Source organism: Scyliorhinus torazame, chromosome 29 (assembly GCF_047496885.1).
Source record: "Scyliorhinus torazame isolate Kashiwa2021f chromosome 29, sScyTor2.1, whole genome shotgun sequence".
NCBI classification, from domain to species: Eukaryota; Metazoa; Chordata; class Chondrichthyes; order Carcharhiniformes; family Scyliorhinidae; genus Scyliorhinus; species Scyliorhinus torazame.
Genome location: NC_092735.1, coordinates 30342806 through 30360400, shown reverse-complemented (window position 1 = coordinate 30360400; position 17595 = coordinate 30342806). Strand labels below are relative to the sequence as shown.

Sequence of the window (17595 nt, the reverse complement as noted above, 5' to 3'; positions counted from 1 at the left end):
GTCTCCTATATTTTATTGATGCTGCCTCACGGCGCTGAGGTCCCAGGTTCGATCCCGACTGTGGGTCACTGTCCATGTGCAGTTTGCACATTCTCCCCGTGTTTGCGTGGGTTTCGCACCCACAACTCAAAAAATGTGCAGGGTGGGCAGATTTATAAAATTTATTAAAAAATTTATTGATGCAAGGGTTTTGACACATTTTTCTATGTTAATGATTTTTAAAAAAAATTTAGAATACCCAATTCATTTTTTCCAATTAAGGGGCAATTTAGCGTGGCCAATCCACCTACATAGAACATACAGTGCAGAAAGAGGCCATTCGGCCCATCGAGTCTGCACCGACCCACTTAATCCCACCCTTCCACCCTATCCCCGTAACCCAATAACCCCTCCTAACCCTTTGGACACCAAGGGCGATTTATCATGGCCAATCCACCTAACCTGCACGGCTTTGGACTGTGGGAGGAAACCGGAGCACCCGGAGGAAACCCACGCAGACAGGGGGAGAACTTGCAGACTCTGCACAGACAGTGACCCAGTAGGGAATCGAACCTTGGACCCTGGTGCTGTTAGCCACAGTGCTATCCACTTGTGCTACCATGCTGCCTACCCTGCACATCCTTTTGGGTTGTGGGGGTGAGACCCACGCAGACACTGGGAGTATGTGCAAACTCCACACGGACAGTGACCCGGGGCCGGGATTGAACCTGGGACCTCGGCACCGTGAGGCAGCAGCGCTAACCACTGCGCCACCGTGCTGCCCTTTCTATGTTGGTGATGCAATATAATTGCAACTGGTTTACTTGTGCAGCTCCCCTGGAATTGCTCATATCTGGAATACTGCTGTGACATTGCACTGTTAATATTTTTTTTGTAATTTTTAAGTCACTGCTCTTTTACTCCCTCTTGAGGAAATATCACCAATGTCCATCCTAGGTTATTGCAGCTTGCTTCTGCATTCTTAGGGATTAGTTTTTGTTGTGGCCTCTTGTACGTTTCTGCCACCCGGTTTGAAGAACCCATTGGGAGGAAGTTGGTCATTTTCACAACGGTTGTTTGGGAGATGATCTGTAACAAAGTGTGACTACTCCAATATGGCATTTTTCCCCTCCCAATTCTGCAGGACGAAACAGTACACGGGACCCGCCTAGCCAGAGTGCCTCCAACTCCAATCGGAAGAACGTTCAGTGTGCCTGAGACTTCTGCTGAGCATGCAGTAAGGTGAGTATAGGATTAGAGCAAATCGGCTCTAATGTTATGATTATTATTTCGGAATAGCTGCATGGAGCATGGTCCCTTTTGTAATTCTGGAGCATGTGTTTGATGATGCAGTCTTCTGAGGTGACCTAATTTTGTAATTTTAAAATTCTTCTGTCGTCCAGCCCTTTTCACACCGAAACAAGCATCCTATCTGGCTGCATCACAGCCTGGTATGGCAACTGCACGGTCCAGGACCGCAAGAAACATCAGAGAATCGTGAACATAGAACATTGAACATTACAGCGCAGTACAGGCCCTTCAGCCCTCGATGTTGCGCCGACCTGTGAAACCACTCTAAAGCCCATCTACACTATTCCCTTATCGTCCATGTGTCTATCCAATGACCATTTGAATACCCCTAGTGTTGGCGAGTCCACTACTGTTGCAGGCAGGGCATTCCACACCCTTACTACTCTCTGAGTAAAGAACCTACCTCAGACGTCTGTCTTATATCTATCTCCCCTCAATTTAAAGCTATGTTCCCTTGTGCTAGACATCACCATCCGAGGAAAAGGCTCTCACTGTCCACCCTATCCAATCCTCTGATCATCTTGTATGCCTCAATTAAGTCACCTCTTAACCTTCTCTCTAATGAAAACAGCCTCAAGTCCCTCAGCCTTTCCTCATAAGATCTTCCCTCCATACAGGCAACATTCTGGTAAATCTCCTCTGCACCCTTTCCAATGCTTCCACATCCTTCCTATAATGCGGCGACCAGAATTGCACAAAATACTCCAAATGCGGTCGCACCAGAGTTTTGTACAGCTGCAACATGACCTCATGGCTCCGAAACTCAATCCCTCTACCAATAAAAGCTAACACACCGTAAGCCTTCTTAACAACCCTCTCAACCTGAGTGGCAACTTTCAGGGATCTATGTACATGGACACCGAGATCTCTCTGCTCATCCACACTGCCAAGAATCTTACCATTAGCCCAGTACTCTGTCTTCCTGTTATTCCTTCCAAAGTGAATCACCTCACACTTTTCTGCATTAAACTCCATTTGCCACCCCTCAGCCCAGCACTGCAGCTTATCTATGTCCCTCTGTAGCTTGTAACATCCTTCTGCACTGTCCACAACTCCACCGACTTTAGTGTCATCTGCAAATTTACTCACCCATCCTTCTACTCCCTCCTCCAGGTCATTTATAAAAATGACAAACAGCAGTGGCCCCAAAACAGATCCTTGTGGTACACCACTTGTAACTGGACTCCAGTCTGAACACTTCCCATCAACCACCACCCTTTGTCTTCTTCCAGCTAGCCAATTTCTGATCCAAACTGCTAAATCTCCCTGAATCCCATGCTTCCGTATTTTCTGCAGTAGCCTACTGTGGGGAACCTTATCAAACGCTTTACTGAAATCCATATACACCACATCAACTGCTTTACCCTCATCCACCTGTTTGGTCACCTTCTCAAAGAACTCAATAAGGTTTGTGAGGCACGACCTACCCTTCACGAAACCGTGTTGACTATGTCTAATCAAATTATTCCTTTCCAGATGATTATACACCCTATCTCTTATAAACCTTTCCAAGATTTTGCCCACAACAGAAGTAAGGCTCACTGGTCTATAGTTACCGGGGTTGTCTCTACTCTCCTTCTTGAACAAGGGGACAACATTTGCTATCCTCCAGTCTTCTGGCACTATTCCTGATGACAAAGATGACTTAAAGATCAAAGCCAAAGGCTCAGCAATCTCCTCCCTAGCTTCCCAGAGAATCCTAGGACAAATCCCATCCGGCCCAGGGGACTTATCTATTTTCACCCTTTCCAGAATTGTTAACACCTCCTCCTTATGAACCTCAAGCCCTTCTAGTCTAGTAGCCTGAATCTCCGTATTCTCCTCGACAACATTGTCTTTTTCCTGTATGAATACTGACAAAAAATATTCATTTAGCACCTCTCCTATCTCCTCGGACTCCAAGCACAACTTCCCACTACTGTCCTTGACTGGCCCTACTCTTACCTTAGTCATTCTTTTATTCCTGACATATCTATAGAAAGCTTTAGGGTTATCCTTGATCCTACCTGCCAAAGACTTCTCATGTCCCCTCCTGGCTCTTCTTAGCTCTCTCTTTAGGTCCTTCCTAGCTAACTTGTAACTCTCGAGCGCCCTTACTGAACCTTCATGTCTCATCTCTACATAAAGCCTCCTTCTTCCTCTTGACAAGTGTTTCGACTGCCTTAGTAAACCACGGTTCCCTTGCTCGACCTCTTCCTCCCTGCCTGACAGGTACATACTTATCAAGGACACGCAGTAGCTGTTCCTTGAACAAGCTCCACATTTCCATTGTGCTCATCCCCTGCAGTTTTCCTCTCCATCTGATGCATCCTAAGTCTTGCCTCATCGCATCATAATTGCCTTTCCCCCAGATATAACTCTTGCCCTGCGGTATATACCTATCCCTTTCCATCACTAAAGTAAACGTAATAAAATTGTGGTCACTATCACCAAAGTGCTCACCAACCTCCAAATCTAACACCTGTCCTGGTTCATTACCCAGTACCAAATCCAATACGGCCTCGCCTCTCGTTGGCCTATCTATATACTGTGTCAGGAAACCCTCCTACACACATTGGACAAAAACGGGCCCATCTAAAGTACTTGAACTATAGCGTTTCCAGTCAATATTTGGAAAGTTAAAGTCCCCCATAACAACTACCCTGTTGCTTTCGCTCCTATCCAGAATCATCTTTGCAATCCTTTCCTCTACATCTCTGGAACTTTTCGGAGGCCTATAGAAAACCCCTAACAGGGTGACCTCTCCTTTCCTGTTTCTAACCTCAGCCCATACTACCTCAATCGACGAGTCCTCATCAAACGACCTTTCTGCCACCGTAATACTGTCCTTGACTAACAATGCCACCCCTCCCCCTCTTTTATCACCTTCCCTGAGCTTACTGAAATATCTAAACCCCGGCACCTGCAACAACCATTCCTGTCCCTGCTCTATCCATGTCTCCGAAATGGCCACAACATCAAAGTCCCAGGTACCAACCCATGCCGCAAGTTCACCCACCTTATTCCGGATGCTCCTGGCATTGAAGAAGACACACTTTAAACCACCTTCCTGCCTGCCGGTGTACTCCTGCAACTTTAAAACCTTACTCGTGACCTCACTACTCTCAACCTCCTGTATACTGGAGCTACAATTCAGGTTCCCAAGCCCCTGCTGAATTAGTTTAAACCCTCCCGAAGAGCATTAGCAAATTTCCCCCCCAGGATATTGGTACCCCTCTGGTCCAGGTGTAGACCATCCAGTTTGTAGAAGTCCCACCGCCCAGTCCATCACACAAACCTGCCTCCTATCCATTGACTCCATTTACACCTCCTGCTGCCTGGGGAAAGCGGGCAGCAAAATCAAAGACCCCTCCCACCCTGCTTACTCACTCTTCCAACTTCTTCCATCGGGCAGGAGATACAGAAGTCTGAGAACACGCACAAACAGACTCAAAAACAGCTTCTTCCCCGCTGTTACCAGACTCCTAAATGACCCACTTATGGACTGACCTCATTAACACTACACCCCTGTATGCTTCATCTGATGCTGGTGCTTATGTAGTTACATTGTATACCTTGCGTTGCCCTATTATGTATTTTCTTTTCTTCCCATTTTCTGCTCGCAGAAAAATACTTTTCACTGTACCTCGGGACACGTGACAATAAACAAATCCAATCCAAGTCCGTCAGGGCTGTGCTGGTGTTTATGGACCATACAAGCTTCCTTTCACCTTGTGTTATCAGTAGATCCTCTAATCCTTTGTCCCTCCTGTGTTGATCTTAGCTTCCCTTTAAGTATGTCAAAGCTAGTCGCCACAATCACTCCATTTGATTCGGCAGTTCCAAATTTTAATCACTCCATGGATAAAAATGTTTCTCATGAATTCCCTATTGGATTTATTCGTAAACTGTTTCTGTTTGAACAGCAGTGCATTCCCCTGCATGTCCCTAATATTAAAAAGTGGCCTTCAGTTTGTTCCCAAAATGCAAAATGAAAAATGTGAAGATCCTTCTCTGTTGATCTGAAAACAAAATGGTGCTAAACCTGTAGAAATTGTCCACTGGTTCAGTCTTAACACAAAAAGCACCACGCGGATTTGAAATGCTACCTATTCTCTCTGACTGGCTATGGCAATCCTGAGTACGCTTGCACCAACTGGTCACCATGCTACTTAGAAACCACAGCAATGCGTGTATGCGTGCACCGATCCAAAGTAAATTACATCAATGGTCTTGAACCATTTCACTCGAGTAAATAAAGAGCTTTTAGCTGATTGCTTGTAATCTGTTCGTTTTCTGCAACTTGTGGAAGAGCGGAGCTCCTGTTAAATTGCATTTAGCTTCACAAATAGCCGTGCATAGTGAGATGTGAACTCTGGATCTTTGGACTGAATCCTGGATCGTTCACACTATCGTACCCATGTCCAGCTCACAGTGAGTCAGGGAATACTGTGCTTGATGAGGAAACTATTCTGCTGCCATGGTGAAACTGTGGGTAGCTGATGTGTCCTTTAAGGCTACAGGGTCTAATTACTATGCACGCACATCCTGAGCGGGGAAAAAAAGAGAAAAACGGATAGATGGGGCCATAAAATACATCCTTGTTCGTAAGAAATGTAAGATGGAAAGCTTAAAACGATCTGTTTCTTGGTCATTTTTAATTTGCTGAACTGCTTTATTGTTGTTTGCTTGAAGCTCTGCATACCAACAAGGCTCCCAGGTGCCAAAGGATGTTACGGGCACGTATCCAGGTGGTACCACTGCTCTGCCCAGCATCACCGACATTAAAGAGAGACGTCGGTAAGTTAGCTTTTGACACTTGGCAAAAGCATAATAGAGCAAGTGTGGGAAATCTGAGCTGTAAACCGAAACGTCAGCAACAATGTCAAGCAGCTGTTGCAGAGAGTGAAAGAGTTAATATTTCATTGGAACTGGAAGTTGTGAAAGATGAACCGCTTTTGGGCAGATACAGAGAGGGGGAAAGGAAAAATGAAGTTCTGTAATGAGGTGTCAGGGCGGGAGTGATTGAATAACAAATAAGATTGTGGTTCAAGGCAAAGGAGGTGATAAAGGGACCAACATGGAAACCAATAATGGGAAGGTTACAGAATATCCAAGGGAAAATGGGAATGATGGTGAAGAGCAACATTGTTGGGGTAGGGAGCTGGAGGCAGGCTCTTGTTGGGGGTTGCGGGCGCTGGGTACTGTTTGCCTGAGGTGGTGGTGGCGGCCACTCTGAAGCTATGGAGGCAATTTCGGCAATATTTTAAGTTGGGGGCAGGTTTGAGGCTGATGCCGATCCAAGAGAATCATGTATTTGAGCCGGCGAGCCTGGACACTAGGTTTCTGCAGGTGTGGGATTTTGCACGGAAGGTGTTCCCGACATTTCCGGTGACACCGCTCTCCCCTTCGTTGGAGAGGGTGCTGTTGGTGGTGGGATTGGAGGGAGGGGGTCATCTCGGCAATTTATGGGAGGATTCAGAGGAGAATATGATATCATTGGAGGGGGCTAAGGCCAAGTGGGAGTAAGAGCTGGGGTGGCGCGAGGGGGTGGGTTGTGGTGTTGAGGTGTTGCGGAAGATGAATGTCTCGACTTTGTGTGCGAGACTGGGGTTCACCTGACGAACAGGTTGTTTGAGGGGGTGGAGGATATTTGCGAGCGGTGTGGGAGAGGCCCGGCCATGTAGGTATATTCTGGTCCTGCCCAAAGTTGGAGAAATGTTGGAGGTCTTTTTTTCAACATCGTCGATTTTGCACTTGGAGCCCAGTCCCCTGTGGGACATATTGAGTGTCGGACCTTCCGGAGCTGCAGACTGGGGCGAATATTTCAGCTTTTATGCCCTGTGCCTCAGTGGGGCTGGGGGATCTGATGGAGTTCACCTTGGGCAGCACGGTAGCACAGTGGTTGGCACTGTTGCTTCACAGCTCCAGGGACACAGGTTCGATTCCCGGCTTGGGTCACTGTTTGTGCGGAGTCTGCACGTTCTCCCCGTGTCTGCCTGGGTTTCCTCCGGGTGCTCTGGTTTCCTCCCACAAGTCCTGAAAGACGTGCTGTTAAGTAATTTGGACATTTTGAATTCATCCCCGGTGGACATTCTGAATTCTCCCCCGGTGTACCGGAGTGTGGCGATTAGGAGTTTTTCACAGTAACTTCATTGCAGTGTTAATGTAAGCCTACTTGTGATGATAAAGATTATTATTATTACCTTGAGGGGTTCCATAAGAGATGGGTCTACTTATTCTTCACTTTAAAGAGTTGATTACCGTCAATTGCTAAGGGGGAAGAAGGGGGTTTGGGAGGGAGGTTGGGATGGGTGGGATTATTCTGAGTTGGATGGGGGTGTTTTTTTGTTCTTTTTCGTTGTGGGTTTTGTTTCATGTATAAAATGTAAAAAATCAAATTAAAATATGTTTTAAAAGATCCAAAATCATTAAACGTAGTGTTAAGGATGGATGGAAAGTTACAAGTACCTCGTAGAAAGACTTTAGTTTGCCCTTTAGTTTGCGTTGGGCTTCATCAGAATAATGTAGGAGGCTGAAGGACATGGAGGATGGCGAATTACAGTGGCAAGTGACCAGAAACTCGGGGTCATAGGGATGCGAATGGATCTCTGCAGCAATGCATACATTAGACATTAAGGATAGGCAGGCGTTGTACCTTTTAAAAAAATATGCTGTTGATAAGAAGAGCGGTTTCTCTAAGGTGACGGTGAATTTGCTATGAAGTGAACTCAAAACAGCGGTGGGTTTAATTGCGTGCTAGGACGCTATGGGAAACTGCAGTGTGCTTGTTACATTCAATGTGCAGGAGTGAAACACACAGCATCTGAAGATTGCACAGCTGCTGCAACAAAATATGACATCGGCTTGCGCAGCCGGATAGGTTTTGCATCACCTATTTTGAACAACAAAATTATAATTGATAAAATTATAATAAAATAATTAACTGCAAAGATGGATATCATTAGGTGCAGTATTTACATAGCTCCTTGAATGTAACAAGAAGTTGCACGGTGCTTCACAGTGTTATGTGAGAGTACCTTTAAGAAATGGGTGTTTATAAATGGGTGTGTATATAAATATTTATAGTGAAAGTACCTTTAACAAATGGGTGTTTACTACTGCAGTGATGTCAGAGAGTGGGTGGAGCTGGGCTGTCTGTCAGATTTTTACTTTCGTTTTTGAGCAGGCTGCAGGGTGTGTTTTTGTTTCGTTTTCAGTATTGGAGCTGAAGCCAGGCCCAGTAGGTGTACTACTGTTCTTTCTGCCATCAAAAGACTATCTCTTGATCATTTGGTGAATTCAGAATTATAAATGTTCTCAGTAGTGAATGTAAACCTATTGTGCTTCTGGTAAAGGGTGTTTTAAGTCGTATGGATGTTAAAAAGGAAAGCTTAAAAGTTTACTTAGTGTTGTATTTGAATTAATGGTTGCTAAGATGTTCACTGTTTTAAAAAGGTTAACTTGAGTTCATAGAATAAACATTGTTTTGCTTTAAAAAAAGACTTTTCCATTTCTGCTGTACCACACCTGTAGAGTGGGCCGTGTGCTCCCCATATCACAATCTAGTGAAAGTTGTGGGTCAGATGAACTCCATGATACACTTTGGGGTTCTGTAAACCCTGGCCCATAACAACAGAAACATTATCAAACACAATTTGACACACATGTGTTGCTAATGTTTGGTTGGCTCTTAATTTGGCTCTGTTTAATCACGTTTGCTCAAGAGTCGCCAGGTATCTTTCGACACCGCCACAAGGTTCAGAACCGAATACTGATCAATGACTCGATACACCAGTTAGTAAGTTCAAAAGCAATGCTCGTTTATTTACACACAGTCAAATCTACTCATGCATAAACTCTACAAACTAAACTACCACTATTACTAAAGCCTATACTTAGCTTTGGGTGCCCACTCAGTCAGAGGAACAATGGCCGTTGCTCGGTTCTGAGGCTGCTGGGTTGAGCTGTTTACAGGGTAGCAACTAGGAGCGTCTATCTCGTAGCGTGTGTTGACTTGGGACTTACTTGGTCTGGTGCAGCTGCTAGGCTGATCTCCCTCTTCGGTGAGAGCCAAAGCCAAAGGAGAAAGATTCTCCCTTGGGAGATACCTTTTAAACTGACAATGGCTTTGCGCGCTTTTGGGCGGGCCTTGAACTTGGCCTCAACTAATTGGGTCTTTCCCAATCATCTGTATCGATTTTCCTCCAATAGAGGGGTGGTTCCCTGATCGCTGGGCGTGTCCTGGTGACTGTCAGTTTGCTTTGTCTTAGCCTCTTCTGGCGCCGGGGAGTCTGCCTTAACATTGTGTATCTAAATGTTTCCCTTTTGTCCCCGGAGATGGCTCATTAGTATGTAGATTGCCTGGTAGTCTCTGTCCTGTCTGAGAGTTTAAGGTTCTAATCAACAGACAGAGCTTGCACCTGCTTGTTTCTTAGCATTGTCCAATTTTCCCTGTATTCTTTGCAAGTGTCCATTTTGTAATCGGGACGTGGCCATCCCAGATGGCTACACATTGCAATATTACGACAGGTGGACGAAACCGGAGTCAGATAGTTAAGTTTTAAGCAACATCTTCAAAGAGTGGGAAGTAGGGAGGCAACTCCAGAGCTTGGAGCCCAAGATGCCAGTGGCAGGGTAATTAAAACTGTTGACATGCTAAAAGTCCAGATTGGAGGGTTGTAAGCTGCTGTCGGAGATGGGGAGGAGGTTGGGTCACCGAGGAAACAAGGCTGAGAACTTTGAGGCACTGCCGGACTGGCTGCCGGTGTAGGTTGGCCAACGTCGGGGCGATGGATGAACAGGGTTGAGTGTGACTTGCACGGCACAGAATTTTGGGCGAGTTCAGGATTATGGAGGTTGGAAGATGGGAGGCCAGTCAGGAAAGCATTGCAAAATTGGAAGTCCAGAGCTAATAGTAGCATGGATGAGGCTTTCGCAGAAGATGAGCTGAAGCAGGTTCAGAGATGGGGTAATGTTACAGAGGTGGCACGGTAGCACTGTGGCTTCACAGCGCCAGAGTCCCAGGTTCGATTCCCCGCTGGGTCACTGTCTGTGAAGTGTCTGCACGTTCTCCCCGTGTCTGCGTGGGTTTCCTCCAGGTGCTCCGGTTTCCTCCCACAGTCCAAAGACGTGCAGTTAGATGGATTGGCCATGATAAATTGCCCTTAGTGACCAAAAATGTTGGAAGGGTTGTTGGGTTGCTGGGATGGGGTGGAAGTGAGGGCTTAAATGGGTGGTGCAGACTCGATGAGCCGAATGGCCTCCTTCTGCACTGTATGTTCTAGGTGAACGCAGGTAGTCCTGGTGATGGGGCAGATATGTAGTAGGGAGTGGTGATGGAGTTAGTGATTGGAGAACGGAATTTGTGCACCCAAGCAATTGAATTACCATTACAAAGACTGTGTTTCTGGTTAAACCCCCATCAGGCCGTGGAACAGTGCCTGTACAATTGACATATAAAATATTGCACAGACTTTGTTGTGCACATTAATAGATACACCTGCACCTGAATCACCTCTATGATGGAACAATTTAAAGTGAGGATTAATTAACACTCCTGAAAGGCTGGAGGTTCATGCTGTTGATACTAGACTCTCTCTGAAAGCCATTGGAGACGCTGGTGGATTAATAAATAGTTCCCCAGTTTGCCAAAGCCAGACGGGCCATTATCGGAGAGCCAGTTTGACAAGTATGCAACCCCTCTGGCATACCCATGGATCATCGCTGCTTGAAAAGCTGTCTGACTGATTATCTGTGGAATTCTTCAATATATTTGGTCATTTCGAAGTGCAGAAATTCACTTGAGTTTAACCCCCCTTCCCCCCCTCTGGTTTCTGCAGATTATATCTTACCCCGGTGCGCGATGAGGAATCAGAATCCCAAAGAAAGGCGCGGTCACGACATGCACGGCAGTCCAGGCGATCGACGCAGGTAATTGTTAACATGTTCTAACTAGTTCAAAATGTAGCTGCTTTAACTTGACTTCAGTGACTGAAATATTTGGGACCATTTAATTTTGTGCATTACGGTTAGCTCCTGTCCTTGAGCATAAAAATCATCCAACTGCGGTGACACCTGCCCGTAGCCACCTTTTGACCGCTCATTCATTCCAAATCTAGTTTGTGCCTGTGGATAGTTCTACTTCAAAGAGGGAAAGAAAAGAGAGAGCAGTTGGAAATCTGAAATCAATACTGGAGCCATGCAGCAGGGCCTGTCAGAACAAATAACAATTCAGCACAGGAACAGGCCCTTCAGCCCCTCCAGTCTGTGCCGGTCATGATACCACCCTTGGCCAAAATCCTCAGCGCTTCCTCGTGCCGTGTCCCTCTATACCATCCTATCCATGTATTTGTCAAGATGCCTTTTGAATGCCGTTAATGTATCTGATTCCACAACCTCCCCTGGCAATGCGTTCCAGGCACTCACCACCCTCTTGTTTAAAAATACCTGCCTCGCACATCTCCTCTAAACTTTGCCCCACGGACCTTAAACCTATGCCCCCTGGTGACTACCCCTCCACCCTGGGAAATACTGCCGGCCCATCCACTCTGTCCATGCCTGTCATAATCGTGTAGACCTCTATCAGGTCGCCCCTCCACCTCAGTCGTTCTAATAAAAACAGTCCAGTCTATTCAACCTCAGGGCAGCACGGTGGCGCAGTGGGTTAGCCCTGCAGCCTCACGGTCCCAGGTTCGATCCCGGCTCTGGGTCACTGTCCGTGTGGAGTTTGCACATTCTCCCCGTGTTTGCGTGGGTTTCGCCCCCACAACCCAAAGATGTGCAGGCTAGGTGTGCAGTGTGTCCAGGAAGCTTTTCTAACACAGTATGTAGATTGTCCGACCAGAGGAGGGGCAATATTGGATTTAGTACTTGGTAATGAACCAGGGCAAGTGATAGATTTGTTAGTGGGGGAGCATTTTGGAGATAGTGACCACAATTCTGTGACTTTCACTTTAGTAATGGAGAGGGATAGGTGCGTGCAACAGGGCAAGGTTTACAATTGGGGGAAGGGTAAATACGATGTTGTCAGACAAAAATTGAAGTGCATAAGTTGGGAACATAGGCTGTCAGGGAAGGACACAAGTGAAATGTGGAACTTGTTCAAGGAACAGGTACTACGTGTCCTTGATATGTATGTCCCTGTCAGGCAGGGAAGAGATGGTCGAGTGAGGGAACCATGGTTGACAAGAGAGGTTGAATGTCTTGTTAAGAGGAAAAAGGAGATTTATGTAAGGCTGAGGAAACAAGGTTCAGACAGGGCATTGGAGGGATACAAGATAGCCAGGAGGGAACTGAAGAAAGGGATTAGGAGAGCTAAGAGAGGGCATGAACAATCATTGGCGGGTAGGATCAAGGAAAACCCCCAAGGCCTTTTACACATATGTGAGAAATATGAGAATGACTAGAGCGAGGGTAGGTCCGATCAAGGGCAGTAGCGGGAGATTGTGTATTGAGTCTGAAGAGATAGGAGAGGTCTTGAACGAGTACTTTTCTTCTGTATTTACAAATGAGAGGGGCGATATTGTTGGAGAGGACAGTGTGAAACAGATTGGTAAGTCGAGGAAATACTTGTTAGGAAGGAAGATGTGTTGGGCATTTTGAAAAACATGAGGATAGACAAGTCCCCCGGGCCTGACGGGATATATCCAAGGATTCTATGGGAAGCAAGAGATGAAATTGCAGAGCCGTTAGCAATGATCTTTTCGTCCTCACTGTCAACAGGGGTGGTACCAGGGGATTGGAGAGTGGCGAATGTCGTGCCCCTGTTCAAAAAAGGGACTAGGGATAACCCTGGGAATTACAGGCCAGTTAGTCTTACTTCGGTGGTAGGCAAAGTAATGGAAAGGGTACTGAAGGATAGGATTTCTGAGCATCTGGAAATTGATTAGGGATAGTCAGCACGGATTTGTGAGGGGTAGGTCTTGCCTTACAAGTCTTATTGAATTCTTTGAAGCATGTGGATGAAGGTAAAGCAGTGGATGTAGTGTACATGGATTTTAGTAAGGCTTTTGATAAGGTTCCCCATGTTCCCCAGCCTTACATAAATCTCCTTTTTCCTTCCCATGGTAGGCTTCTGCAGAAAGTAAGGAGGCATGGGATAGTGGGAAATTTGGCCAGTTGGATAACAAACTGGCTAACCGATAGAAGTCAGAGAGTGGTGGTGGATGGCAAATATTCAGCCTGGATCCCAGTTACCAGTGGCGTACCGCAGGGATCAGTTCTGGGTCCTCTGCTGTTTGTGATTTTCATTAATGACTTGGATGAGGGAGTTGAAGGGTGGGTCAGTAAATTTGCAGACGATACGAAGATTGGTGGAGTTGTGGATAGCAAGGAGGGCAGTTGTCGGCTGCAAAGAGACATAGATAGGATGCAGAGCAGGGCTGAGAAGTGGCAGATGGAGTTTAACCCTGAAAAGTGTGAGGTTGTCCATTTTGGAAGGACAAATATGAATGCGGAATACAGGGTTAACGGTAGAGCTCTTGGCAATGTGGAGGAGCAGAGAAATCTTGGGGTCTATGTTCATACATCTTTGAAAGTTGCCACTCAAGCGGATAGAGCTGTGAAGAAGGCCTATGGTGTGCTCGCGTTCATTAACAGAGGGATTGAATTTAAGAGCCGTGAGGTGATGATGCAGCTGTACAAAACTTTGGTACGGCCACATTTGGAGTACTGTGTACAGTTCTGGTCGCCTCATTTTAGGAAGGATGTGGAAGCTTTGGAAAAGGTGCAAAGAAGATTTACCAGGATGTTGCCTGGAATGGAGAGTAGGTCTTACGAGGAAAGGTTGAGGGTGCTAGGCCTTTTCTCATTAGAACGGAGAAGGATGAGGGGCGACTTGATAGAGGTTTATAAGATGATCAGGGGAATAGATAGAGTAGACAGACAGAGACTTTTTCCCCGGGTGGAACAAACCATTACAAGGGGACATAAATTTAAGGTGGAAGATATAGGAGGGATATCAGAGGTAGGTTCTTTACCCAGAGAGTAGTGGGGGCATGGAATTCACTGCCTATGGAAGTAGTTGAGTTGGAAACATTAGGGACATTCAAGCAGCTATTGGATAGGTACATGGATTACGGTAAAATGATATAGTGTAGATTTATTTGTTCTTAAGGGCAACACGGTAGCATTGTGGATAGCACAATTGCTTCACAGCTCCAGGGTCCCAGGTTCGATTCCGGCTTGGATCACTGTCTGTGCGGAGTCTGCACATCCTCCCCGTGTCTGCGTGGGTTTCCTCCCACAGTCCAAAGATGTGCAGGTTAGGTGGATTGGCCATGATAAATTGCCCTTAGTGTCCAAAATTGCCCTTGGTGCTGGGTGGAGGTGTTGAGTTTGCGTAGGGTGCTCTTTCCAAGAGCCGGTGCAGACTCAAAGGGCCGAATGGCCTCCTGCACTGTAAATTCAATGATAATCTATGATTAATCTAGGACAAAGGTTCGGCACAACATCGTGGACCGAAGGGCCTGTTCTGTGCTGTATTTTCAATGTTCTATGTTAGGTGGATTTGCCACACTAAATTGCCCCTTAATCGGAAAAATGAATTGGGTACTCTAAATTTCAAAAAAAAAAATCTATTCAACCTCTCTGCAGAGCTAACACTCCCCAGACCAGGCAACATCCTGATAAAACAGAATCTGGAAAACTGTGTTATTTCGGGTCGAACTTATTTCAAAACTAAAAGTAATGACAAGTTGAAGAAAATGAATAAAAGATGATTTCGCGTGAATTTGCAGTCTCACGACTTATCCGTTCTGTTTGTTCCAAAGTAGTGTTGTGATAAGATTCCCAATAATTGCCAGTGTTTAATTTGGCGTCGATGGAATTTAATCGGAATGGGTGATTTGTTTCCTACCGTGAACCGCTCTTCAGGAAAGACGGGATCCGACTTGTCTTTTTAAAAAGAAATAATATGCTTTTGGTTTATTCATAGGGTGTTACTCTCACAGATCTAAAAGAGGCAGAGAAGACCTTGGGCATTGCCGCCGAGAAAAAATCCCCGGATCAGCCAGAGAAGGAGGAAGAAGGGAAAGGGAATGATGGCAAAAAAGGAAGGAGCTTGTTGACCGAGGACAAGGTAAGAGTGCACAGATAGCAGACAGGTCATTGGAAGCTGCGGGAGAACAATTTTCAATGGCTCAGTGGGTTGGATACTATCAAGGACTATTGTTTTGAAGTGGATTCGAGCTCCCTTTTGTTTACCGTATAAATTTGACAAGTTGTCACCTCAGCAGCCTTGCTTTCAGTGTTTCCCTTGGCATCTCTAACTCTCGCTTTTGCTTGTTTTTTGTAATTCGCACAGTCCTGCCTGCCAGATTTCTCTGAGCTGGGGAGTGGAGTTGGTCAGGATTGAACATGCGGGCAGCACGGTGGTGCAGTGGGTTAGCCCTGCTGCCTCACGGCGCCGATGTCCCAGGTTCGATCCCGCCTCTGGGCCACAGTCCGTGTGGAGTTTGCACATTCTCCCTGTGTTTGCATGAGTTTCGCCCCCACAACCCAAAGATGTGCAGGCTAGGTGGGTTAACCACTCTAAATCGCCCCTTAATTGGAAAAAATAAATTGGGTACTCTAAATTTATTTTTTTAAAAGAAGAAAAAAGGATTGCACTTGCTACCCAGGATCAGAGTGACCAAATTGTCAGTAATGGCGCAACCTCCAGTTGATGAATGGTATCTCACCAAGTACCCGAGTCACTTCATTAACATTTACCAGAACCTGTGCCAAAAGAGTCGGCTTAGATTTTTGGCAAGAGGGAGTTCGGTAAAACCCTTTCGGGAAGGGCTTGTGTGTCTGAACAAGTGTTAGAATTTCTCACTTGTGTTTTCCTTCACCTGGTTGAAAGCCACAGGCAATGTAAAGATTCGGTCTGCTCAAGCTATGGCAGTCTCACGGGGCGATACACGTGTTTCTCTTGATCGTATCTGCAAAGGCAGCTTGTTGTTTGAGTTTTGGCGTGTCTGTGCTATGAGTGATCCTGGTACGCTTTCTTATGTACAACCCATGTGGTAGTTAAACAACAAAGTAAGAATGGTGAATTATCTGCAATTGGGTTAAGCATAAGCTCACCCTTTGAATATAGTTTTGTTTTGGTGCGCTGAGGACCCGCATCTTTGCACTTTTGTTATTTTTGGCTGTAGAAAGGGCATTTTAAAAAAAATATCCTGGCCGCGCGCGAGGTTTGCTCGTGTCACACGGGAGGGTTTAAACTAGTATGGCAGGGGGTTGGGCACGGGAGCAATAGGTCAGAAGGTGAGAGCATTGAGGGAGAACTAGGGAATAGGGACAGTGGGGCTCTGAGGCAGAGCAGACAGGGAGAGGTTGCTGAACACAGCGGGTCTGGTGGCCTGAAGTGCATATGTTTTAATGCAAGATGTATTACGGGTAAGGCAGATGAACTTAGAGCTTGGATTAGTACTTGGAACTATGATGTTGTTGCCATGACAGAGACCTGGTTGAGGGAAGGGCAGGATTGGCAGCTAAACGTTCCAGGATTTACATGTTTCAGGCGGGATAGAGGGGGATGTAAAAGGGGTGGCGGAGTTGCGGTACTGGTTAGGGAGAATATCACAGCTGTACTGCGGGAGGACACCTCAGAGGGCAGTGAGGCTATATGGGTAGAGATCAGGAATAAGAAGGGTGCAGTCACAATGTTGGGGGTTTACTACAGGCCTCCTAACAGCCAGCGGGAGATAGAGGAGCAGATAGGTAGACAGATTTTGGAAAAGAGTAAAAACAACAGGGTTGTGGTGATGGGAGACTTCAACTTCCCCAATATTGACTGGGACTCACTTAGTGCCAGGGGCTTAGACTGGGCGGAGTTTGTAAGGAGCCTCCAGGAGGGCTTCTTAAAACAATATGTCGACAGTCCAACTAGGGAAGGGGTGGTACTGGACCTGGTATTGGGGAATGAGCCCGGCCAGGTGGTAGATGTTTCAGTAGGGGAGCATTTCGGGAACAGTGACCACAATTCAGTAAGTTTTAAAGTACTGGTGGACAAGGATAAGAGTGGTCCTAGGATGAATGAGCTAAATTCGGGGAAGGCTAATTATAACAATATTAGGCGGGAACTGAAGAACATAGATTGGGGACGGATGTTTGAGGGCAAATCAACATCTGACGTGGGAGGCTTTCAAGTGTCAGTTGAAAGGAATTCAGGACCGGCATGTTCCTGTGAGGAAGAAGGATAAATACGGCAATTTTCGGGAACCTTGGATAACGAGAGATATTGTAAGCCTCGTCAAAAAGAAAAAGGAGGCATTTGTCAGGGCTAAAAGGCTGGGAACAGACAAAGCCTGTGTGGAATATAAGGAAAGTAGGAAGGAA

At 46.1% G+C, this 17595-nt stretch overlaps 1 protein-coding gene across 1 annotated transcript in view; it reads left to right on the top strand.

The window, feature by feature from the left end:
• Positions 1-17595, top strand: part of LOC140403992 (protein phosphatase 1 regulatory subunit 12C-like) — a 116656-nt gene that overhangs the window by 55853 nt on the left and 43208 nt on the right. Inside the window, exons 11-14 of the mRNA XM_072492311.1 lie at positions 1124-1221; positions 5965-6069; positions 11112-11202; positions 15206-15349. Coding sequence (XP_072348412.1) covers positions 1124-1221; positions 5965-6069; positions 11112-11202; positions 15206-15349 — 438 coding nt within the window. The remainder of the gene's footprint in view (positions 1-1123; positions 1222-5964; positions 6070-11111; positions 11203-15205; positions 15350-17595) is intronic.